At 48.6% G+C, this 23743-nt stretch overlaps 2 protein-coding genes across 3 annotated transcripts; one reads left to right on the top strand and one right to left on the bottom strand.

The window, feature by feature from the left end:
- The first annotated feature begins 523 nt into the window (after positions 1 to 523).
- pgm2l1 (phosphoglucomutase 2-like 1) lies at positions 524 to 18166 on the top strand. Of its 2 annotated transcripts, XR_011584154.1 has the most exons (15): positions 524 to 644; positions 4603 to 4770; positions 5350 to 5456; positions 6128 to 6212; positions 6295 to 6378; positions 6577 to 6773; positions 8459 to 8648; positions 8724 to 8821; positions 9008 to 9188; positions 9291 to 9384; positions 10361 to 10490; positions 10907 to 11096; positions 12160 to 12293; positions 13823 to 14074; positions 18055 to 18166. XR_011584154.1 is itself a non-coding variant. In XM_070828875.1 (14 exons), the coding sequence occupies exons 1-14, from the start codon at positions 534 to 536 to the stop codon at positions 13923 to 13925; spliced, it is 1872 nt and encodes a 623-aa protein (XP_070684976.1). In that variant the 5' UTR covers positions 524 to 533; the 3' UTR covers positions 13926 to 14242. The 2 variants fall into 2 exon arrangements, 1 of the variants encoding a protein (XP_070684976.1); XM_070828875.1 differs by lacking the exon at positions 18055 to 18166 and having other exon boundaries at positions 13823 to 14242.
- A 236-nt stretch (positions 18167 to 18402) lies between these two features.
- LOC139200055 (olfactory receptor 2G6-like) lies at positions 18403 to 19347 on the bottom strand. Its single transcript, XM_070829284.1, has one exon. The coding sequence runs from the start codon at positions 19345 to 19347 to the stop codon at positions 18403 to 18405; it is 945 nt and encodes a 314-aa protein (XP_070685385.1).
- Positions 19348 to 23743: the final 4396 nt, after the last annotated feature.

The raw sequence follows: 23743 nt of genomic DNA, 5'->3' as shown, positions 1-23743 counted from the left end.
TCACGATTATTTAAACTGTGGAAATATATTTCAGGTCAAATTAGGTCAATGTTAACGCAATAATATGATTATTGTTCATAGTAATTATTGTGTTTCGAGATAAACGTGAAGAAGAAACGGACTTTAATTTTGTAAGAAGACCGGAAGTTCTGTCTGTTGGCGTGTTTGGTGTTTCCGAACTTCTGCGGTTTAGATGTTTGTAACTTTATATTAAACATCTTTAATATTTCTGTAACTGTGGCGGGAACATTATCGCCATTATATCAGTACAAGTGTCTGTTAGCACGCTAGCTGCTACTGGCTTCCGGTGGTGGAGCGTTAGCATGTGGCTAACATTAGCCTCGGCATGTGAGGTTCACGGTCGACAGTCAGAGTCGGACATGTGAGCGCCCACAGCCGGAACACAGAGGTGATGTTAGGTTCAGGGGCCGGCAGCTAACTACGGGGGCTAACGCGGCACCAGAGCACCGCTAGCTGTTTGCCGCCTCCCCCCACAGTTAAATGGCCCTGTGTTAGCCCCTCTGTCTGTCAACATGGGGGACGATAACGGACTTAACGGGGACCTGAACGCCAACTCGAGGTGCCAGAGCACCGAAGACCCGCAGCTGGACAAGGCGGTGCAGCAGTGGCTGACCTGGGACAAGGTGGGTGTCTGTCCGTCTGTCAGAGCGGATGCCGGGCAGCTGCGAAGCCAGCGGAAGCCCGGCGGTGTGGAGGGACCGCCGCACCAAACCTCCCTGAAAAAAGAAGCATTTTAAGCCATCGGTGTTTGTTGGCAGAAACACGGTTCGGTGGAGTGTGAGAGGCTGTTTTCATGTGTAATTATGGTCATCTGGTCAGATCGGCTCACAGATTACAGGTTACTCAGTAAAGTCGCACTTTTTGTCACTAAACAGAAACTTGGGGAGCTGTTTCAGGGTTCAGAGTTCCGCTGTAAGAATGAAAATATGAAATGTATCTTAAACTAGATCTTCTGGGCTTAAACTCAATACGCCGACTTTTCGTCTTAAGTAGAATCAGCCTCAGCACACAACCTGACAAACCATGATTCATCCTGTAATCAGTGTTACATGCAACAAAATGTTAAATCGCCAGATTGTAGATGGGAGTTCTGAGTGTGGAGCCAGCAGCTGTGTGCTGTCTGGGTCAGGATGGAGATTAGAGGCAGCATGACTCAGCTGCTTTAGTTTAGAGGTGCTGCAGCCCCCCACTTCCTGTCCACGTCCACTGCTCCCACTAAATCACCTCAATCCCTCCATTACTCCACATGGGAGCATGTGTTGGTGTATTTCTTCTGAAGGACTGGATCCTCATCAACAGTCTGCCATCAGAACATCATGATTCTCCTCGTCAGTAACGCTGATGCTCCGTCAGCAGCTCTGCAGGTGTCCAGGTAGCTGGGTTTCTCCTGCTCCAGTCGCCATGGCAACAGGAACACGTGACACATGTCAGCTACCACAAGGTGGCGCCGCTGCATCACCTCAGTGTTTCATAGCTGAAAGACTGAAAGCAGCTAAACGTAGCCTCGTGCTAACGTAGCCCCACGCTAACTCAACCTCGTGCTAACGTAGCCCCACGCTAACTCAGCCTCGTGCTAACCTAGCCCCACGCTAACTCAACCTCGTGCTAACGTAGCCCCACGCTAACTCAGCCTCGTGCTAACGTAGCCCCACGCTAGCTCAGCCTCGTGCTAACGTAGCCCCACGCTAACTCAGCCTCGTGCTAACGTACCCTCGTGCTAACGTAGCCCCACGCTAACTCAGCCTCGTGCTAACGTAGCCCCATGCTAACTCAGCCTGAAGCTGCACAAATTACTTATAACTAAATATTTGCAGCCACTAACTGCAGCTGAAGCTGTTAGCTGTGTAGCTAACTAAACTGACTGACAGCTAACGTTAGCATGCTAATAACTGAGCCGTTTAGAGAAGAGAAAAGAGGTGACGTGGAGGAGGGTCGACACTTGATAAATGTTTAAGAACGACTCAGTCTGGAAGATTTAAAGTCACATTTCACTAACAATCACATCAGACCTCACATTAAGACACATCTTGCTAATAATGTCTGACTAAATAAGGTCAGTTAGCTTAGCATCATCAGATGTTTCCCTCTCATTATAAAACATTTACATAGGTTCATGTTTTAGCTTCCAAAACATTATCTTGTAGCCTTTTTGGATGCTATGCTAGCTCCTGATGCACCAAGATGTCTCCTAGCAACAGATTTCCACATCACGTCAGGTCACTGAAGTCTTCAGCAGCTAAACTAGTCAGAAACTGGTTAGTTGGTGAGAACTGAACCAATAACATGAAGATTTTATTCAGTGTTTGACGTGTAGACGTGTGTGTTAGTATGTAGCAGGTGACACACACACACATACACACACACACACACACACATACAGACACACACACACACATACATACACACACACACACACACACACATACAGACACACACACACACACACACACATACACACACACACACACACACATACAGACACACACACACACATACATACACACACACACACACACACATACAGACACACACACACACACATACACACACACACACACACATACATACACACATACACGCACACACACACACACACACACATACACACATACAGACACACACACACACATACATACACACACACACACACACACACACACACATACAGACACACATACATACACACACACACACACACACACACACACATACAGACACACACACACACACATACACACACACACACACACACATACACACACACACACACACACATACATACACACATACACGCACACACACACACACACACATACACACATACAGACACACACACACACATACATACACACACACACACACACATACAGACACACACACACACACATACACACACACACACACACACGCGCACACACACGCACACACACACACACACACACACACACACACACACACACACACACACACACACACACACACACACTCAGCTGTGCAGCCTCTAAAGGTCATGAATGTTTCTGACCTCCTGTTTAAATGTCAACAGTCTGGAAAGATTCACACTCACAGACAGACAGACAGACAGACAGCAGGCCGAGATGATTTTATGGATTCATCTTATTTGATTTATTTTAAGTCTGTTTTTATTAATATGCTTTATATTTTAGTTGGTTTATTTTGAGGTTCTCTCTTGACTCTTGTTTTTCTGACTATATCGTTGTAGTAGAACGTGTGTTTGCCGTTATTCTCCAGGATGAGACGAGACAAAGTGGGAACAAGTGCAAATGTAAAATATTCATCAATAACATCAATAATAAGATATACACAATTCCAAAGAACTTCAGTTTGATGGTATCCTGTATTTTATTATAAACCGGCCTTGACTTCCTGTCTGACTTCCTCACTTCCTGTCTGACCTCCTCACTTCCTGTCTGACGTCCTGTCTGACCTCCTCACTTCCTGTCTGACTTCCTCACTTCCTGTCTGACCTCCTCACTTCCTGTCTGACGTCCTGTCTGACTTCCTCACTTCCTGTCTGACGTCCTGTCTGACCTCCTCACTTCCTGTCTGACTTCCTCACTTCCTGTCTGACCTCCTCACTTCCTGTCTGACGTCCTGTCTGACTTCCTCACTTCCTGTCTGACTTCCTCACTTCCTGTCTGACTTCCTGTCTGACGTCCTGTCTGACCTCCTCACTTCCTGTCTGACTTCCTCACTTCCTGTCTGACTTCCTGTCTGACCTCCTCACTTCCTGTCTGACTTCCTGTCTGACTTCCTCACTTCCTGTCTGACCTCCTCACTTCCTGTCTGACCTCCTCACTTCCTGTCTGACGTCCTGTCTGACCTCCTCACTTCCTGTCTGACTTCCTCACTTCCTGTCTGACCTCCTCACTTCCTGTCTGACGTCCTGTCTGACTTCCTCACTTCCTGTCTGACGTCCTGTCTGACCTCCTCACTTCCTGTCTGACTTCCTCACTTCCTGTCTGACCTCCTCACTTCCTGTCTGACGTCCTGTCTGACTTCCTCACTTCCTGTCTGACTTCCTCACTTCCTGTCTGACTTCCTGTCTGACGTCCTGTCTGACCTCCTCACTTCCTGTCTGACTTCCTCACTTCCTGTCTGACTTCCTGTCTGACCTCCTCACTTCCTGTCTGACTTCCTGTCTGACTTCCTCACTTCCTGTCTGACCTCCTCACTTCCTGTCTGACCTCCTCACTTCCTGTCTGACAAGAGCATCTGTTCAATTCAATTCAATTCAATTCAATTTATTTGTATAGCCCAATATCACAACAGAGTGTCTCACAGTGCTTTACAAAGTTCACTGAAATAAACAAGTGTAAGCGAACAAACAATCTAATAAAGAGTCCAGCAGTCGATGAGGCCGATGGATCAGTCTGGTGGATCAGTCCGAGGCATCACCTGCCCTTTATGACCCTCCTTCTTCGGGAGGGTCTGTTGGGACTACTTGCGGTGGCGGATGCATCTACATGTGGCGCTGTAGTGAGTGTGTTCCTGGTGATGAAAACATGTGACCCAGGTTCATATGTCAGGCTGTGACGGGTTTCCTCTCCTGTGGTCCAGAACCGGTGGACCCGGGCTCAGGTGGAGTCCCTGGTGGCGGCGGGTCGGGTGGAGGATTTGAGGATGAGACTTTGCAGCAGGTTGAGCTTCGGCACGGCGGGACTCAGGGCGCCGATGGGAGCCGGATTCAACCGGATCAACGACCTCACCATCATCCAGTCCACACAGGTGAGACGGTCGGTCCGCCGGCCTGTAAGAGCTGAAGTTATTGGTGGAGAGGAAACATCTGAGCGCCGCCCTTCAGGCCAAACGTGGTGCCTGGAAGGGGCTCCTGTTGTTTGATGGTGTGTTCAGTAAAGGCCCAGTCCGTACTTTTTGTCCAATGTGCAGTGATTAAAATCAGACTTTCATGATCACAGATCCATTTTTCCTTTTTAATGAGACGTCCATTGGTCTCATGTTGGTGCTGCTTTATTACCAAACTGTATGAGCTGTACCTGAGTGTGTGTGTGTGTGTGTGTGTGTGTGTGTGTGTGTGTGTGTGTGTGTGTGTGTGTCTGTGTGTGTCTGTGTGTGTCTGTGTGTGTGTGTGTGTGTGTGTCTCTGTGTGTGTCTGTGTGTGTCTGTGTGTGTGTGTGTCTGTGTGTGTCTGTGTGTGTGTGTGTGTGTGTGTCTCTGTGTGTGTCTGTGTGTGTCTGTGTGTGTGTGTGTGTGTCTCTGTGTGTGTCTGTGTGTGTGTGTGTGTGTGTGTCTCTCTCTGTGTGTCTGTGTGTGTGTGTGTGTGTGTGTGTGTGTGTGTGTGTGTAGGGTTTGTACTCGTACCTGTGCAGGTACTTTGCAGACCTCAGCAGCAGAGGAGTGGTTGTTGGCTTCGACACCAGAGGACAGGAGGAGAGCGGCTGCAGCAGTCAGCGGTGACTATAAAGTTATCTGAATAATAGAAACCAATATGTATTTTATAAAGTGCAACTTCACCACCAGATTGAAACAAACAGGACTTTTACTTGGTAGAACTCAGGAGCTGCTGCCTCCATCAGTTAGTGTCACTGTGTTATTTGATGTTGGATCTGAACTGATCCTTTGAAGCTCTTAAGCGACACAATAACACAAACACACTGACTGATGGAGGCAGCAGCTCCTGTGTTCTGTTCTCTAAAATCCCTGTTTTAGTGAATGTAGTCTGGTGTGTGTGCTGTTTGTGGTTAAACCAAAAGGATCTTCCAGGTCTCTCTCTGTAGGGATCCTTTCCATCATGCTGTCACACACTTAGAATAACACTCTGAGCCTGTCAGTGGATCAAACAAGCTCTTTTAGTGGACCTACTGTGATCAGGTGCAGTTGTCACCTGGGGCCACCCTGGACTGATCAGCCAATCACAGAGACACTCACACCTGCTGACAGTTTAGACTCACCTGTTAACCTGCAGGTCTGTGACTGAGTGAGGAACCTGGAGAACCAGAGAGAACCCTCACAAACGAAGAACATGATAACTCCTCACAGGAAGGTTCAAGGTTCAAACCACAAACCGGCGCTGACCACCAGGTTCCCTTTGATTCTTGTGATCATGCGTGTTTGTGTGTTTCAGTTTGGCGAAGCTGACGGCGGCCGTGATGCTCAGCAGAGACGTTCCCGTCCACCTGTTCTCCACCTTTGTCCCCACGCCGTACGTGGTGAGGAAACACGAGCAGCAGAACCAGCACTTCTCACCGCTCACCGGTTCCTTCATCATTGCATGTGTGTGTTTTCTTCCAGCCGTACGCGGTGAAGAAGCTCGGGGCGGCGGCCGGAGTCATGATCACCGCCTCTCACAACCCTAAAGAAGACAACGGATACAAGGTGGGAAACACCTGAGGAAATGTTCTGCACAGGTTTTTGCTGCCTGCTGGCCGACAGCTGGTGCACAGTTTCAGATCAGAACTCATTTCAGCAGCGTTGCAGAGACTACAGCAGTTTATAGATGAACCCCAGTTCCTCACCAGACCCCCTAACGGTGGGTAGCAGGTCTCAGGTGTGGGTCTGTATCGCCCTCTGCAGGTGTACTGGTGTAACGGCGCTCAGATTTCCTCTCCCCACGACAAGGAGATCCTGCAGAGTATCGAGGAGCAGCTGGAGCCCTGGAGTGCCTCCTGCTGGGAGGAGGAGCTGGTGGAGAGCTGCTCCCTGAGGACCGACCCCCTGACCCAGATCAACAGCTGCTACATGGAAGAGCTCACCTCCCTCTGCTTTCACAGGTAGGAGGAGGGCGAAGCCAGTTCACAGCAACAGTCCCTGATCCTCAGCAACCGTCCCTGTACCTCAGCAACCGTCCCTGTACCTCAGCAACTAGTCCCTGATCCTCAGCAACTAGTCCCTGATCCTCAGCAACAGTCCCTGTACCTCAGCAACAGTCCCTGTACCTCAGCAACCAGTCCCTGTACCTCAGCAACCAGTCCCTGTACCTCAGCAACCAGTCCCTGTACCTCAGCAACCGTCCCTGTACCTCAGCAACCAGTCCCTGATCCTCAGCAACCGTCCCTGTACCTCAGCAACCAGTCCCTGATCCTCAGCAACCAGTCCCTGTACCTCAGCAACCGTCCCTGTACCTCAGCAACCGTCCCTGTACCTCAGCAACTAGTCCCTGATCCTCAGCAACTAGTCCCTGTACCTCAGCAACCGTCCCTGTACCTCAGCAACCAGTCCCTGTACCTCAGCAACCAGTCCCTGTACCTCAGCAACCAGTCCCTGATCCTCAGCAACTGTCCCTGTACCTCAGCAACCAGTCCCTGATCCTCAGCAACAGTCCCTGTACCTCAGCAACCGTCCCTGTATCTCAGCAACTAGTCCCTGATCCTCAGCAACTAGTCCCTGTACCTCAGCAACTAGTCCCTGTACCTCAGCAACTAGTCCCTGTACCTCAGTAATCAGTCCCTGATCCTCAGCAACTAGTTCCTGATCCTCAGCAACCAGTCCCTGATCCTCAGCAACCAGTCCCTGATCCTCAGCAACTAGTCCCTGTACCTCAGCAACTAGTCCCTGTATCTCAGTAACCAGTCCCTGATCCTCAGCAACTAGTCCCTGATCCTCAGCAACCAGTCCCTGATCCTCAGCATCCAGTCCCTGATCCTCAGCAACCAGTCCCTGATCCTCAGCAACCAGTCCCTGTACCTCAGCAACAGTCCCTGTACCTCAGCAACCGTCCCTGTACCTCAGCAACCAGTCCCTGATCCTCAGCAACCGTCCCTGTACCTCAGCAACCAGTCCCTGATCCTCAGCAACAGTCCCTGTACCTCAGCAACCAGTCCCTGTACCTCAGCAACAGTCCCTGTACCTCAGCAACCGTCCCTGTACCTCAGCAACCAGTCCCTGATCCTCAGCAACAGTCCCTGTACCTCAGCAACCAGTCCCTGATCCTCAGCAACAGTCCCTGTACCTCAGCAACCGTCCCTGTACCTCAGCAACTAGTCCCTGATCCTCAGCAACTAGTCCCTGTACCTCAGCAACCGTCCCTGTACCTCAGCAACCAGTCCCTGTACCTCAGCAACCAGTCCCTGATCCTCAGCAACCGTCCCTGTACCTCAGCAACCAGTCCCTGATCCTCAGCAACTAGTCCCTGTACCTCAGCAACCGTCCCTGTATCTCAGCAACTAGTCCCTGATCCTCAGCAACTAGTCCCTGTACCTCAGCAACTAGTCCCTGTACCTCAGTATTCAGTCCCTGATCCTCAGCAACTAGTCCCTGATCCTCAGCAACCAGTCCCTGATCCTCAGCAACCAGTCCCTGATCCTCAGCATCCAGTCCCTGATCCTCAGCATCCAGTCCCTGATCCTCAGCAACCAGTCCCTGTACCTCAGAAACATGTCATCATCATGTGGAGGAGCTCACCTGCACAGGTGAGAAGAGGAGCCAAGGTGTCTGATGTGTCTCTCCTGTCTCTCAGGGATCTGAACAGACGCTGTCCGTTGAAGTTTGTCCACTCGTCGTTCCATGGCGTCGGACACGCCTTCATCCAGCAGGCCTTCCAAACCTTCGGTTTTGCTCCACCCATCCCCGTCCCCGAGCAGAAGGACCCCGACCCCAACTTCTCCACCGTCCGCTGCCCCAACCCCGAGGAGGGAGAGTCGGTCCTGGTAGGACCCAGATCCCACTGGTCACACTCAGGGTTTTGTTAGCGTCTCTTTGATAACCTGATGTTTTGTTTTCAGGAGCTTTCTCTTCTTCTGGCGGAGAAGGAAAACGCTCGGATCGTTCTGGCAACGGATCCTGACGCCGACCGCTTGGCTGTAGCCGAGAAGTCTGACGGGTAACTGACGTTTGCTCAAAGGCACTAAACAGCAGACTGCAGCACTCCAGGTTCAGTTCACCTGTGATCAAGCTGGGATTTGGCGGTGATGTAGTTCCCCTGTGTTACAGGTGTAGTCTACCTGTGTCGCAGGTGTCCTCTGCTTGTGTTGCAGGTGTAGTTTACCTGAGTCTGCCTGTCTTACAGGTGTGGTTGGAAGGTGTTTACAGGTAACGAGCTGGCGGCTCTGTTGGGATGGTGGATGTTCTTTAACTGGAAGGAGGCTCATGCGGACCCTGCAGACTGTCAGCAGGTCTACATGTTGGCCACCACAGTCTCCTCCAAGGTCCTGCAGGCCTTCGCCCGCATGGAGGGGTTCCACTTCGAGGTCAGAACCAGGATCAAATCCACATCACGACCACTGGAGAGACTTTAAGTGATGATGATGATGATGATGATGGTCTCCTGTCTGTCTGTCTGTACTCAACAGGAAACTCTTCCTGGGTTTAAATGGATCGGGAACAGAATACACGAACTCTCCAAAACAGGAAACACAGTCTTGTTTTCCTTCGAGGAGTCGATCGGTAAACATTATTGTTACTGTGATTTATTTAAAGAGACAGAACCTCCAGTGTCCTCTGATTGGTCGGACTTCTCTCCTGATTTATCAGCTCAGTGAACAGTTTCTCTCAGTCTCTAGTTCACAGTCTTCTTCAGCACAGTAGGATGTTCATTTAGTCAATGATGGTCCATTTAGAGGAAGATACACCAGGAAGGGGGGGGGGGGCTACCTGTTCACTGACCAATCAGAGGAGGGTCCTGACTGAACCCGACCAATCAGAGGAGGGTCCTGTCTGAACCCGACCAATCAGAGGAGGGTCCTGTCTGAACCCGACCAATCAGAGGAGGGTCCTGACTGAACCCGACCAATCAGAGGAGGGTCCTGACTGAACCCGACCAATCAGAGGAGGGTCCTGACTGAACCTTTTTGCATTGAAGTAGCTGATTGAACATTATTGATCAGCTTGTTGTGTATGGCCCCGTCTGATACCAAGTAATGATGTAATGACAGTAATCACTCATCAGTGAGGCTCCTTCTGATTTACTGTCAGTATTGGATGTGTATTTTTGGATATTGATTAGTAATGTTACTGTAACATGCTGCACAATAACGACAGAAAGAGGAATAACTGCACATAAATATATCAGCAGCAGTCTGTCCTGCCGACAGCATCCAGATACTCATTTATTATCTAACTGTCAAGAGGGACAAGGATTGACTTTCTTAAAAATGATGCTCGTCTGTTCAGCGACGACAGATTCGCCCCATGAAAACCATCAGCTTGTGTTAACTAAGACGGATCCACAGTCCGTGAAGTCCTTCGATGATCTGGACTCAGTTCTGGCCTCAAACTGTGACATTGTTAGCGCGGCTGGCTGGACGGATTAGAATAAGCCTGATCATTACAGCGCCGCCTTGAGGTCAGTTGATGGGTTTGGTGACCTGCCAGTGTCGGTGTCTCAGCACCGTGTTGTTTCTCTAACGCTTCATGTCTTCAGGTTTCCTGTGCGGCTCTTTGGTTCCCGACAAAGACGGTGTGAGTTCGGCCGTCGTCGTGGCTGAAATGGCGTCTTACCTCCACAACAAGAGCCTGAGTCTGAGCCAGCAGCTGCTCCACATCTACCACAGGTGAGTCCCACCCCCACCTCCAGCTTCTCCTCCTCCACCACCTGCTCTGCATTTATCTTACAGATTATTAGTACAGATTAATCAATAATCAATGATGATGTCTGGAGATTTGTGTTGTTCAGAATGTTGAACTGAGTTTGGCTGCATGTTAATAACATGAACATGTGATTACATGTTAAAACCAACATGTCACGTCAGTTTTATTCAGCAAGTTCAGTCTGTGAAATCACCACTGGAGGGCAGCGAACGCCACATCATCAGCCTGACTGAGAGGGCCTTGAAGGGGTCTGAGAGGGCCTTGAGGAGGTCTTGAAGGTCTTGGAGGTCCTTGAAGAAGTTCCATGAGTTTAGACTCTGGACTCTTTAACTTTCTGAGTCTTTTTGAACTTGTGCCTGTTGGGACTTCCTGTCTCCAGGTACGGGTATCACCTGTCCAAAACCTCCTACGTGGTCTGTAACGACCCCCCCACCATCCAGAAGATCTTCAGCCGGATCAGAAACTTTGAGGGCGAGGGTTCATACCCGAAGACGTGCGGCGGCGTCCAGATCGTCCACGTCAGAGACGTAACCACGGGATACGACAGCAGCCGGGCCGACCTCAGATCGGTAAGACGGTTTGTTTGGTTCAGTGTCGACTCGTCTTCACGTTTGTGTTCAGTGTTCAGTGTTCAGTCAGAGAAATACGAAGGCGCCGACGCCGCGATCCATCCGTTAATCAATCAATTAACTGCCAGCACAGTCCCAACCTGTCAATCACTGTGTCACACAGTGGTGGATCATTACTAAACCCTGATTGGCTGAACCGTCAGGAACATCTGGATAACCTGCTCTGATTGGTTGTGAGTCTGTGGACGTCAGCTGATCGTTTAGTTCATAAAATAAAACAGGACGAGACGACCAATCAGACGCCAGCGTTCTTGAACCCAGTGGAGTCATCAGAGTTACTGCAGTAGAGCTAAAGGTCAACGCTCTAGTTAACCCTTCAGACCCCACCTGAAGCTCCGCTGTGCGCTTCAGAAGCCCCCCCCCTGCAGACTGTCAGTGGTTTATTCCAGCAGCACATCAGTATTATTCTCTAATGGGGGGGGGCACCAGGCCAGACGTCAGCCGCTCAGAGGGTTTTTAACACCATGACGACCAGAGGTTCATCTGGGATGGAGAAACACTCTGACTGTGACTTTAGCTGCTGTCTGTAGCTGCAGCACAACAAAGCAGGAAGTACATCCAAGAAACACATTTAAAGCAGCAGAAGAAGAAACGAGGCCTGTTTGATCCTGTTAGAGACACATTTAAAGCAGCAGAAGAAGAAACGCGGCCTGTTTGATCCTGTTAGAGACACATTTAAAGCAGCAGAAGAAGAAACGCAGACTGTCTGATCCTGTTAGAAACACATTTAAAGCAGCAGAAGAAGAAACGCGGCCTGTTTGATCCTGTTAGAAACACATTTAAAGCAGCAGAAGAAGAAACGAGGCCTGTTTGATCCTGTTAGAAACACATTTAAAGCAGCAGAAGAAGAAACGCAGCCTGTTTGATCCTGTTAGAGACACATTTAAAGATTTTTGAAGTTTTGAAGAAACGCAGACGAGCCTGGGGGGTTCAGGGTCAGTGACGTCCCTCACATGAACACAGTGACCCCAGCATCAGTATTTCTCTCCTGTGCTTCCTGCAGGTTCTTCCTGTCACCAGGAATAGTCACATGATCACCTTCACGCTGCAGAACGGCATCGTGGCAACGCTGAGGACCAGCGGCACCGAGCCCAAAATAAAATGCTACACTGAGTACTGTGCCGCCCCCGGCGACAGGTCAGTACACACTGTACTGCACTCTGTACTACACACTGTACTACACTCTGTGCTACACTCTGTACTACACTCTGTACTACACACTGTACTACACACTGTACTACACTGTGCTACACTCTGTACTACACTGTGCTACACTCTGTACTACACACTGTACTACACACTGTACTGCACTCTGTACTACACACTGTACTACACTCTGTACTACACTGTGCTACACTCTGTACTACACTCTGTACTACACACTGTACTACACTCTGTACTACACTGTGCTACACACTGTACTACACACTGTACTACACTGTGCTACACTCTGTACTACACACTGTACTACACACTGTACTGCACTCTGTACTACACACTGTACTACACTCTGTACTACACTGTGCTACACTCTGTACTGCACTCTGTACTACACACTGTACTACACTCTGTACTACACTGTGCTACACTCTGTACTACACTCTGTACTACACACTGTACTGCACTCTGTACTACACTGTGCTACACTCTGTACTACACTCTGTACTACACACTGTACTGCACTCTGTACTACACACTGTACTACACTCTGTACTGCACTCTGTACTACACACTGTGCTACACTCTGTACTACACACTGTACTACACTTTGTACTACACTCTGTACTACACACTGTGCTACACTCTGTACTGCACTCTGTACTACACTCTGTACTACACTGTACTACACTGTACTACACTCTGTGTACTACACACTGTGTACTACACATTGTACTACACACTGTACTACACTGTACTACACACTGTGTACTACACTCTGTACTACACTTTGTACTACACTCTGTACTACACTCTGTACTACACACTGTGTACTACACTCTGTACTACACTCTGTACTACACTGTACTACACTGTACTACACTCTGTGTACTACACACTGTGTACTACACACTGTGTACTACACATTGTACTACACACTGTACTACACTGTACTACACACTGTGTACTACACTCTGTACTACACTCTGTACTACACTCTGTACTACACTGTACTACACTGTACTACACTCTGTGTACTACACACTGTGTACTACACACTGTGTACTACACATTGTACTACACACTGTACTACACTGTACTACACTCTGTACTGTGTGTGTGTGTGTGTGTGTGTGTGTGTGTGTTTTACACTGTGTGTGTGTGTGTGTGTGTGTGTGTGTGCGTGCGTGTGTGTTACACTGTGTGTGTGTGTGTGTGTGTGTCTGTGTGTGTGTGTTTTACACTGTGTGTGTGTGTGTGTGTGTGTGTGTGTGTTACACTGTGTGTGTGTGTGTGTGTGTGTGTTACACTGTGTGTGTGTGTGTGTGTGTGTGTGTGTGTGTGTGTGTGTGTGTGTGTGTGTGTGTGTGTTACACTGTGTGTGTGTGTGTGTGTGTGTGTGTGTGTTACACTGTGTGTGTGTGTGTGTGTTACACTGTGTGTGTGCGTGTGTGTTACACTGTGTGTGTGTGTGTGTGTGTGTGTGTGTGTGTGTGTGTGTGTTGCAGTGAGGTGTCCGTCCTGAAGGAGGAGCTGATGAAGGTCACGACTGCTCTGCTGGACGAATTCCTGGAGCCTGAGAAGAACAACCTGATTCGCCGCTGCGTCTAGCCCCGCCCCCACACCCCCGTGTCCTGCTAATGACGTCACTTCCTGAAGCACCTGTAAACCAATCAGAGCTGTTTGCGTGGCGTGGCGTGGCGTGGCGTGGTGTGGTGTGGTGTTCTGTGCTCGTCATTGTGCAGCAGAGAGCATTCTGGGTAAACAGGCCTACCAAAGAGCGCTCATGGTTTCTCTGTGCTGATTGGTCACCAGGAGAGAAGCCCAGAAACCAAAACATTACAGACGTCATTTTCTCTTCCTTACCACAAACCCACTGAGTGTCTGTCTGTCTGTCTGTCTGTCTGTCTGTCTGTCTGTCTGTCTGTCTGTCTGTCTGTCTGTCTGTCTGTGTGACCAGACGTTGTTACATAAATGTTCCATGTATATCACGTGTTCTTTGTATGTTACTGAGATCTGTGTTTGTCTTGTTCGAATGGATATTTATTCATTCATTCATTTCTTTCTGTGGCCTGACGAGTCCACAAACATGGTGAACCACAGTGAAGCTGGTCAGTGAAGGCAGCGCCGCCGTTTCATCAGTGACACGTGAAATTAAACTGTTTTATTGATCTTCTTTACGTTGACCGAATTCAGATTAATTTATTAAAAGTAAAGAAAAGTATTGAGCATCATCAGTCGATCCTTTAAGACGGTTTTTCAGCCAGAAAAGTGCTAAAATCCGTCCGGCTGCTTTTTTCTGTTTTTCTAAAATAAACGTGACCTTTGACGTCAGACGGAGGGAAACAGATGGCCGACTTCCTGCGTTTTCTTCTGATACTTTTGGAACGATCAATCAGTAAAATCATGTAATGAGCGGTCGCTGTTATTCTCATTTCACACTTTCCGTCAGCGTTTCATTAGTTTTGTCGTTAATCGGCTTCCGTACGTGGATTTAAAGGGGACTGTCCCTTTAACCAAACGGAGAACCGGCTCTTCCTCTTTGTGTTTATCCTGTGCGGCTGAATATCGCCCCCTCCCCCGTCCTCTGTGGAGGTTATTTATTTTTCTACTCGGAGATTAAAGATATTTATGTGCTGGAGGACGTGAGGCTGGCGGGGGGGTCACATGTACATGTAATGTTCCTCTGGTTCTCTGACGATGTAATAAAACTAAAGAGAACTTTAAAATGTGGCTTCGTCTCTGCTTCACTTTGACCTCTGACCTCTGAACTGAACGCTGCGTCTGATGTGTTTGTACCAAGTGCTGCCCGAGGATACGTTTCTATATTTACATCTACTGTATGTGTACATATACACACCTCCAGTGTGTGTGGGGGGGTCTAGTGTTCCTGTTTAAATGGATCTGAAATAAGAACTAGAACAGAAAGTCTCTGCAGCAGGAGGCGGTGCAGGAACGACGACCTAACCCTTAACTACACGACCTCACTTCCCCCCCGAAGTATTTAAGCTCCTCTTATCCGTTGCTTCCCCTCGACTCTCATCACGATCTCTCACCTCCGTACGTCAGGTCGTATCAAACCCTGCACCCGCTCTCCTCATCCCTCCGTTCCCCCTCAACCTTCACTCCCAACATGCATCCCTCCATCCTTCCTATCCCTTCTTCCGTGGCTCCCTCTTTCTCACCACTGTACCACTACAGCAGCCTTCAGCTATCAGCCCAAACCCTCGGTTTCCCCTGCCCCCCCCCTTTGTTGCCCCTACTTTTCTCTAAATGCACCCCTCTTATCTACAGCTCCGCCCGTGACCCTTTCCAGTGCTTTTCTCACTTGTCTTCCTCCACCTAGCAGTTTCACCTTAGCCACCGTCCACCCCCCCGTGTCACCCATCCAGGCATCAGATTCTCAATGGTAACTAACTAGACCTTTCTCAACTGATCCACCCATCCTCCTCCAATCCTCATATTCCACTGGAGCTTGGTCCCATTAAGCTCAGACCCCCCCTCCCCACCTGCTCCAAAGAACTCACTCTCTTTCTCCCTCTACCACGACACCATTTGTTTCAGTCTTCCCCGATCGCTAGAGCTGGACGTGGTTCTTGATCTGGCCTTGCAGTTCGGTGGCTTCTACACATACCACGTCCTCCTCGCATCCCAAGCTGCCGGACGCATGCGGCGGTTAAACCAAGGCACGGACTGGGGAACTCTAGATTCCCAGCTATACTGACGCATTCTTGCAGCTAGATCTCCAGGTTCCCTCCCGCAGTCAGACTTCCTCAATAAAATACGATCTCATCGTTTAGACAGTTTGTGCGGAGGCTCACCCTGGTTTCAGTCCAGCACCATTTTATTATCCGAGCCGTCCACATCCCGGGTTTCAAAACTAAATCGCTAAATCTCATTCCAGAAATTCAGACACTTGGCACCACCTGCCGACCTCCATCCGATCCCGGTCCCGCAGTTTTCAGCTACCACCTTTAATTGATCCCCCAGCTACATCAATTGGTTACCGCTTCCCAAGATGGCATCCTCAATAGCTCCCTGCACGCTCTTGTCCAACCTGAACAGCTTCAAAGCTTTCCACGCCACAAACGGCCTTTAATTCCCTTCTCTCCACACCTCCACCCTCCTCAGCTTCATCACACCCACCCATTCAAGACTCCATAAAACTGTCGTGTCCAAATCCTTCACCTGCATTCACTGCACTTCCTCACTGTTTGATAAACCCTTCGAAATCTGCAACTTTATTGGCATGGTCTTTGTTAGTGCTGACATCATTAAATTTCAGTCTTTAAGAGTCTCATGTGTGTGATGGTGAACCAGCCCCCCCCCTCAGCATCCACTGGTACCAACCAGATCAGCCAGCTGGTCACCAAGGGGTTAAATAACTAGTTAGTCAGTGTGTCAGTGTGTAGTGGAGGTCTATAGTGTGTGTGTGTTAGTTAGTCAGTGTGTCAGTGTGTAGTGGAGGTCTATAGTGTGTGTGTGTGTGCTAGTTAGTCAGTGTGTTAGTGTGTAGTGGAGGTCTATAGTGTGTGTGTGTGTGCTAGTTAGTCAGTGTGTTAGTGTGTAGTGGAGGTCTATAGTGTGTGTGTGCTAGTTAGTCAGTGTGTCAGTGTGTAGTGGAGGTCTATAGTGTGTGTGTGTGTGCTAGTTAGTCAGTGTGTTAGTGTGTAGTGGAGGTCTATAGTGTGTGTGTGTGTGCTAGTTAGTCAGTGTGTCAGTGTGTAGTGGAGGTCTATAGTGTGTGTGTGCTAGTTAGTCAGTGTGTTAGTGTGTAGTGGAGGTCTATAGTGTGTGTGTGTGTGCTAGTTAGTCAGTGTGTTAGTGTGTAGTGGAGGTCTATAGTGTGTGTGTGTGCTAGTTAGTCAGTGTGTCAGTGTGTAGTGGAGGTCTATAGTGTGTGTGTGTGCTAGTTAGTCAGTGTGTCAGTGTGTAGTGGAGGTCTATAGTGTGTGTGTGTGCTAGTTAGTCAGTGTGTCAGTGTGTAGTGGAGGTCTATAGTGTGTGTGTGCTAGTTAGTCAGTGTGTTAGTGTGTAGTGGAGGTCTATAGTGTGTGTGTGTGCTAGTTAGTCAGTGTGTTAGTGTGTAGTGGAGGTCTATAGTGTGTGTGTACTAGTTAGTCAGTGTGTTAGTGTGTAGTGGAGGTCTATAGTGTGTGTGTACTAGTTAGTCAGTGTGTTAGTGTGTAGTGGAGGTCTATAGTGTGTGTGTGTGTTAGTTAGTCAGTGTGTAGTGGAGGTCTATAGTGTGTGTGTGTTAGTTAGTCAGTGTGTTAGTGTGTAGTGGAGGTCTATAGTGTGTGTGTGTTAGTTAGTCAGTGTGTTAGTGTGTAGTGGAGGTCTATAGTGTGTGTGTGTGCTAGTTAGTCAGTGTGTAGTGGAGGTCTATAGTGTGTGTGTGTGCTAGTTAGTCAGTGTGTTAGTGTGTAGTGGAGGTCTATAGTGTGTGTGTGTGCTAGTTAGTCAGTGTGTTAGTGTGTAGTGGAGGTCTATGGAGCCTCCATGAGGACAATAAGCAGAAACACCAATGGAGGTTCTGGGGAAATCTTTCTGTTCTATCAAATCTCCGTCGCTCAGAAAGTAAAACCTGAAACAGTTCAGATCTCTTCTGGAGGTTCACAGATCTTTAGTTCCTGTTTCTCCATCCACTGTTGTTCTGGATCAACATGTTCTCTGTCTTTCTTTAGTCTCATCTGATGAACAACATGTCTGAAGTTTTTTCTCACTCATTCTGCTTTAGTGACTTCTGGAACCTTCTAGCTGAGGTTGGACACATTTTAGGGACATGAAGAAGAAGAAGGTCCTCCAAGAAATGACGTCACCAGAAGAAGAAGAAAAACAGACGGGGGTCAAGAAGGTTATTTTTAATGTAAAACCTTACATTTACAAACAGCTTTATTCTATATGAATCTACACATAAACCCTCAAATCACTTCCTGTGTCTCAGATATTTTTTTATTTTGGACAGTAAACATGTGACTCATCCCTTAAAGTCTGAATGTGGAAAGTTTAAAGGTGTTTTAAAGACGTGATGTTGGAATCAGTCTTAAGTTTTTAGTTCACGTCTGTTTCTGGTTTCTACATGACATCATGTTTGTGGTTTTTGGACGTCGGGTCTGTGGGTGAGGTTGTGGGCGATCCTGGACCTGATCTGGTGCAGGTTGATGCCATAGATGATGGGGTTGATGAGCGGCGGCACCACCAGGAACTCGGCAGCCAGAGTGTTCTGCAGCACCTGCAGCTTCCCGCCGCCGCCGCCGCCATAACGAGAGTACATGACTTCGAAGACCAGCGAGCTGGTGAAGATGAGCAGCGTGATGAGGTGCGGCAGACACGTTTGTGCGAACTTCCTGCGGTTGGAGTGTAGCTGGAGCGACGCTCGGATCAGGTGGGTGTAGGACACCAGGATGAGTCCAGTCTGCAAAAGGTGTGAAAACATGAGCACGAAGCCGTAGATGTTGTTGGCGGTGGTGTCGGAGCACGACAGCTTCACCACCTCCCAGTTGGTGCAGAAGATCCTGGGGATGTGGCGCCGACAGAGCGGCAGGCGGGAGGTCAGAATGATGCCCACCGTCGTCTCCAACAGCGAGAAGCTCCAGGTGAGGAGCAGCAGCTGCACCACCCGCTGCGCCGTCATCAGCATTCGGTACTGCAGCGGCTTACAGATGGCCAAGTAGCGGTCGTACGCCATGACGGTCAAACTGGTGAACTCACAGAAAATGTAGCTGTACGCCACGAATATCTGAGCCAGACAGCCGGCGTACGTGATGACGTGGGAGTCGGCCAGGAGGTCGTGAAGCAGCTTCGGGTAGAAACTGGACGCTCCGCAGATGCCGTTAATACACAGGTTACACAGGAAGATGTAGATGGGCTCGTGGAGCGACTTCTCCAGGCAGACGGTGACGATGAGCGTCAGGTTGATAAAGAGGGTGAAGATGTACGACATGAGAGCGAAGGAGAAGTAGATCTGACGGTTTGTCAGGGAGTCGTTCAGCCCCTGAAGCACAAACACCATCTGTGAGTTATTCTCCATCACAGCGTCACAGCCCCACGCAGCAGACCGAACACTTCAGTGTTTTATCTGCAAAACGTGAAGAAACATCTGAACCAAATTTCCAACGGCAGCTCAGAGACTCATTCAGTTCCTGAACAGACTGAACTTTGTGTCTGACAGCTTGTGTGTGGAAGCTTCAACTTATTTCAGCGAGAGAAGCTCAAAGTTAACATTTGCTAAATTCTACTGAAGAAGTAAGTAAAAAGCTCAGAGTGGAGAAACTTCCCAGCTTCCCTCAAATGAGCTTTAAATATGAGAGGAAGCCCAAACGTATTCAAGCAAGCAAACTCCAAACATGCAGCTTCGTCACCATCAGGATGAAGTGCATTTAAAAACAGACCCTTTCAGAGACGAATCAGTCTCAGATGGTTCTATGATGTAAAACAGGAACCTTCCTTCACAGAGTTTCAGTTTTTCTCTGATCAGAAACAGAAAAACAGTAAATCTGTGAACAGAGAACATCAAACCTCATCAGACCAGTCAGAAGAACACACACAGGCTTCTGCAAAATAAACGACTGAACATGTTCAAAACCTGCAAACTCTAAAAACAGAGCAAAGCTGCCAAAACTTCAGTGCAGATTAGAACCACAAAGCTCACGAGGAAACGTATTAATGATGAAATGTTTCTAATGAAGCTTCAGATGAAACCCTCTGAGACCGCCGGTCCTCGTGTTCATTCAACATTCAGCATTACGGCACAAACCATCAGACCTACAGTTCAGCTGGAAAACAACAGAAATCAAACCGTTCAGTCAGTCGACCAACTAGAGGCCCAGAAACAGAGAAGAGCAGAACCTTCAGGATTAAAATGACCAGAGAAAACACACAGAGGAGAATTCTCTCGTTTGTTCTCCCAACAAAAGTCAGATGGTTAAAAGTGACAAGACAGACAGACAGGCAGACAGACAGACAGACAGACAGACAGACAGGCAGCAGCTCCTCTCAGTGACCATCGGAGACCAGCGGACTCAGACTCAGATCGCCGAGTCGAGCTGCCGAAACGAACAAGCAGCAGCTCTTATACACCTGAAGACTGACGGACAGGTAGAGAGTGACGTGATGACATCAGAGAGGAGGCAGAGGGCACGCCTCCTCCCGAGGAACCTGTCAGTCACACACTCATGTGAACACTTACAGTCAGGACCTGTGGGTCAGGTGACCATCAGGTGATCCTGTCTGGGTTCAGCTGAGAGAAGACTTTTCTCAGGAGGTTTTTCATGCTGTCACACACATTTACTCTGATTACTCTGATTTACTCAGTTTGTTCCCGATGGTCCGGCTGTTAGAACCTGACAGGTTCTAGTTCCTGGTTTGGTTTTTGCTCAATAAATCGACGTCTTGGACATTGATGCATTATAACGTGTATGAAAAGGTTTTCCAGTGAAAAAGTAGAGGACCCGGGTGATGATGGCTGCCACTCTAGTGGGCCACGTCAGGAGCAGCTCTACTGTGAGAAGGACTCCACTGACGGTGACGTCCAACAGGAGAGGAACTGATCCCAGCGCGCCGGTCATGTCTTTAACCATTTAAGAACTAAAACTATTGAAATCAGGTGTTTCTCCAAGCCAGAAGAATTCAGTTACAGTTTTGTGGCTCTGTCACCTGACGTGTGTGTGGAAGTGTTGGGGAACCCTGATGGTCCATGAGAAGCTTCTGGCTTCACTTCTGTCTGACAGAAGCTTGATGAGGTTTAAGTGGTTCATGAAGCTCCAGACGTGTTTGAGTCCTCCGAGCAGCGCTGGACAGAGCGAAGAGCTACCAAACAGTCGGCCTAAAATCACAGTGGCACCTGATACAGGTGTGTGTGTGTGTGTGTGTGTGCTCCATAAACCAACAGTGAGCAGAGAAAACCTAAAACATGCTCACGTCAGCTAATAAACCCTTGGAAACATTTGTGAAGGTTTAAATTTAGAGGTGTTCCAAAGCCGAGCAGCTGAGTCCCGGCTGTCCCGAGCCTTTTCTGACTTTCATGACTAAATCTTTTCATGAGAAGTGAGTTACAAACTGCTGCGACTGTTTCTCTCAGAGAGTTTCTCTCTTTTCTTTACTGTTCACTTCTAAACTGGTCACTAAAGATCTAAAGAGATACTCTTGAATCAAAACGTTGGCAAAGTCACTGTGAACCCCCCCAGAGGCCGCTGGTGTCGGGAAAGTTGCGTCACTGTCCCTCAGGTCAAAGGTCACCTCAGCCCGTCAACATGTTTGTCCCTGAGGCGTCTCCACATCAGCAACACTTTCCACTAATGAACCCTCAGAGCCGCTGACCTGTGAGACCAATCAGCCTGAGCAGACCTCAGCTCTGGTTCCCCTGGTCCACAGAGGGCTGAGCACCATAACGACCCCCCAGACCGCTCAGTGGCAGCAAACCTCAGGACGGACCCCCACTGAGCGATGACGTCGGGGCAAACGCCTGAAGGAAGTTTACAGTTTCCTGAAACTTCTAGAAACGTCTTCGTCCTCTGGCAGCAAAGACAAAGTGGTGGAAGGAAACATTTTAATTCACTTTCTTGATCAGACCGATCAGATTTCTGTGACTAAAGCAGCACAGACTGCGTGGATGCCACTTACATTTTCGGTAGATGCTACTTGCACCCGGGTGTCAGAGGCGACAGCACTATTCTAAGTTGGTGTGTGCTGGAAACAGTGTGTTTAATGAACCTGCCTTTTATATGATTTATTATTTTAAACCAAACCAGGATCTTCTTCCAAACCTAACCCAGCAGTTTGTGTGAGTCTGTGGAAATCCACCACCAGTTCTTTCACTTCACCAGACTGGTCACCAGTCACAGCCCAGTTTGACCTAAGATACAGATAAGATGAGGGGAACTGTGAGCTCTGTTTTTCACTCTTTGATCACACTCTCCACATCAACTACGGCCCAAAGAGACGCCTCCGATCACCAGCTGGCTGAGGAGGCGTCGGCGTGGATGCAGAACCAAGGATGTGTCCAAAGACCAGAGCTTTGAGAAGTGGTCTGAATGGAATCAACAGTGAATCTAACGAGTGAACTGTCCACCCTTGTGCATGTTGAGGAGATACCCCACCAGGAGAAAGTGCCCTTGATGACCCAACATCTGAGGGAACAGGAACAGGAACATGCAACCCTCCGAGTCAAACTCACATTCAGTGATACTTTTTATACCATGTGGTCTGCATGAATACTGGATTGGGATTGGCTGCTGAGTGTTTGTATAACAGTGATAATGGACGCTCTGTCAGACTGTCAGTTCGCCGTCTCAGTTGATGCGCTGGCTGGAGTAACCATAGCAACGGGGATGCAGTCAGAGCCTCCGTTTACGATCTACTGAACACTGATCCCCTCTGACCTCTCGGACACTTTGGATCGTACCTCTGAACAGTTCACGTTAATGATCGCCGTGATGTGGAGCTTTTGTCAGCCATCTTGAAAAACTCATCTCAAGTGATCGTCTCACAGCAGCGTCACTCACGGCGACCGTTCGTTTACGAAAACCCTCCAACTGCTTTAAGGACGCTGACGTAGCTGCTTAGCTGCTGCTGTTGGTGTTAAACATGCATGCTTATATTTACTGTGTGTCAACTGTGGCTCAGAGGCAGAGCGGGTCGTCCCTCAGTCAGAAGGTCGGTGGTTTGATCCCCAGCTCCTCTGCTCCTCTGCTCCATGTCAAACTGAACCCCAACCTGCTCCTGAAGCAGCTTCAGTGTGTGAGAGAACTCCTCCAGCTCAGACTCTTCCTGTGTGAATGAGGATCTAAAAGCACTTTGAGTGTTGGAGATGACTAGAAAGGCGTTATACAGATATACATGTTTATATTTCATTAAAGCATAGCGTTAGCTTTGTGGCTAGCGTAATGTGCAAAAGGCATGAAACTGTGAATGAAGTGACAGTGGGATGAGCAGGTAAGGCTATTCCAGGTGTCCAGAATCAGACATTGATGGACTCGTCAGGCCTCATCCCTCACAGGAAGTAGTATCCTCGTTTCACAGCTAACTTGGTAACTGATATGAGCGAATCATAAACATTCATTAAACTTTGACCAATCAGTAATTAGAATTGATGCTGAGGCCGCCCTGCTGCTGTGGGCGTCCCTCGTCGTAAAAGGCTAAAGGAAGCAGAAGCAGTGGGCGACTGTCTGCAGCAGGTTCAGCCCACGAGTCATTCAGTGTTCTGACGTTTCTGAGCCAAACTTTGTGCGGACTGCAGATCAGGGAATGGTACGTTTAGGGAATTTGTCTTGACTGTGTTTTCTAAAATAAACCTGTAAAACATGTAAAACAAGTTTTACAGGAAGTGGATATATTTCAGACCAAGTCAGTTTATTGTGTGAATGAACAAATACTCGAAACAAAGTGGAACTTTTCCAGATGATGATGATAATGTAAGTCTGTTCACT

This window comes from Pempheris klunzingeri, chromosome 4, assembly GCF_042242105.1.
Source record: "Pempheris klunzingeri isolate RE-2024b chromosome 4, fPemKlu1.hap1, whole genome shotgun sequence".
NCBI classification, from domain to species: domain Eukaryota; kingdom Metazoa; phylum Chordata; class Actinopteri; order Acropomatiformes; family Pempheridae; genus Pempheris; species Pempheris klunzingeri.
Note: the sequence above shows the minus strand (reverse complement) of the source record. Positions and strands in the feature narration are given on the sequence as shown.

Excerpts from the sequence above, each read along its gene's own strand:
- pgm2l1 (XM_070828875.1), top strand. The coding sequence starts at position 534 with ATGGGGGACGATAACGGACTTAACGGGGACCTGAACGCCAACTCGAGG. Across the intron at positions 645-4,602 it reads AGTGGCTGACCTGGGACAAG|AACCGGTGGACCCGGGCTCA; the intron begins GTGGGTGTCTGT and ends CCTGTGGTCCAG. Across the intron at positions 4,771-5,349 it reads CCATCATCCAGTCCACACAG|GGTTTGTACTCGTACCTGTG; the intron begins GTGAGACGGTCG and ends GTGTGTGTGTAG.
- LOC139200055 (XM_070829284.1), bottom strand. The coding sequence starts at position 19,347 with ATGGAGAATAACTCACAGATGGTGTTTGTGCTTCAGGGGCTGAACGAC.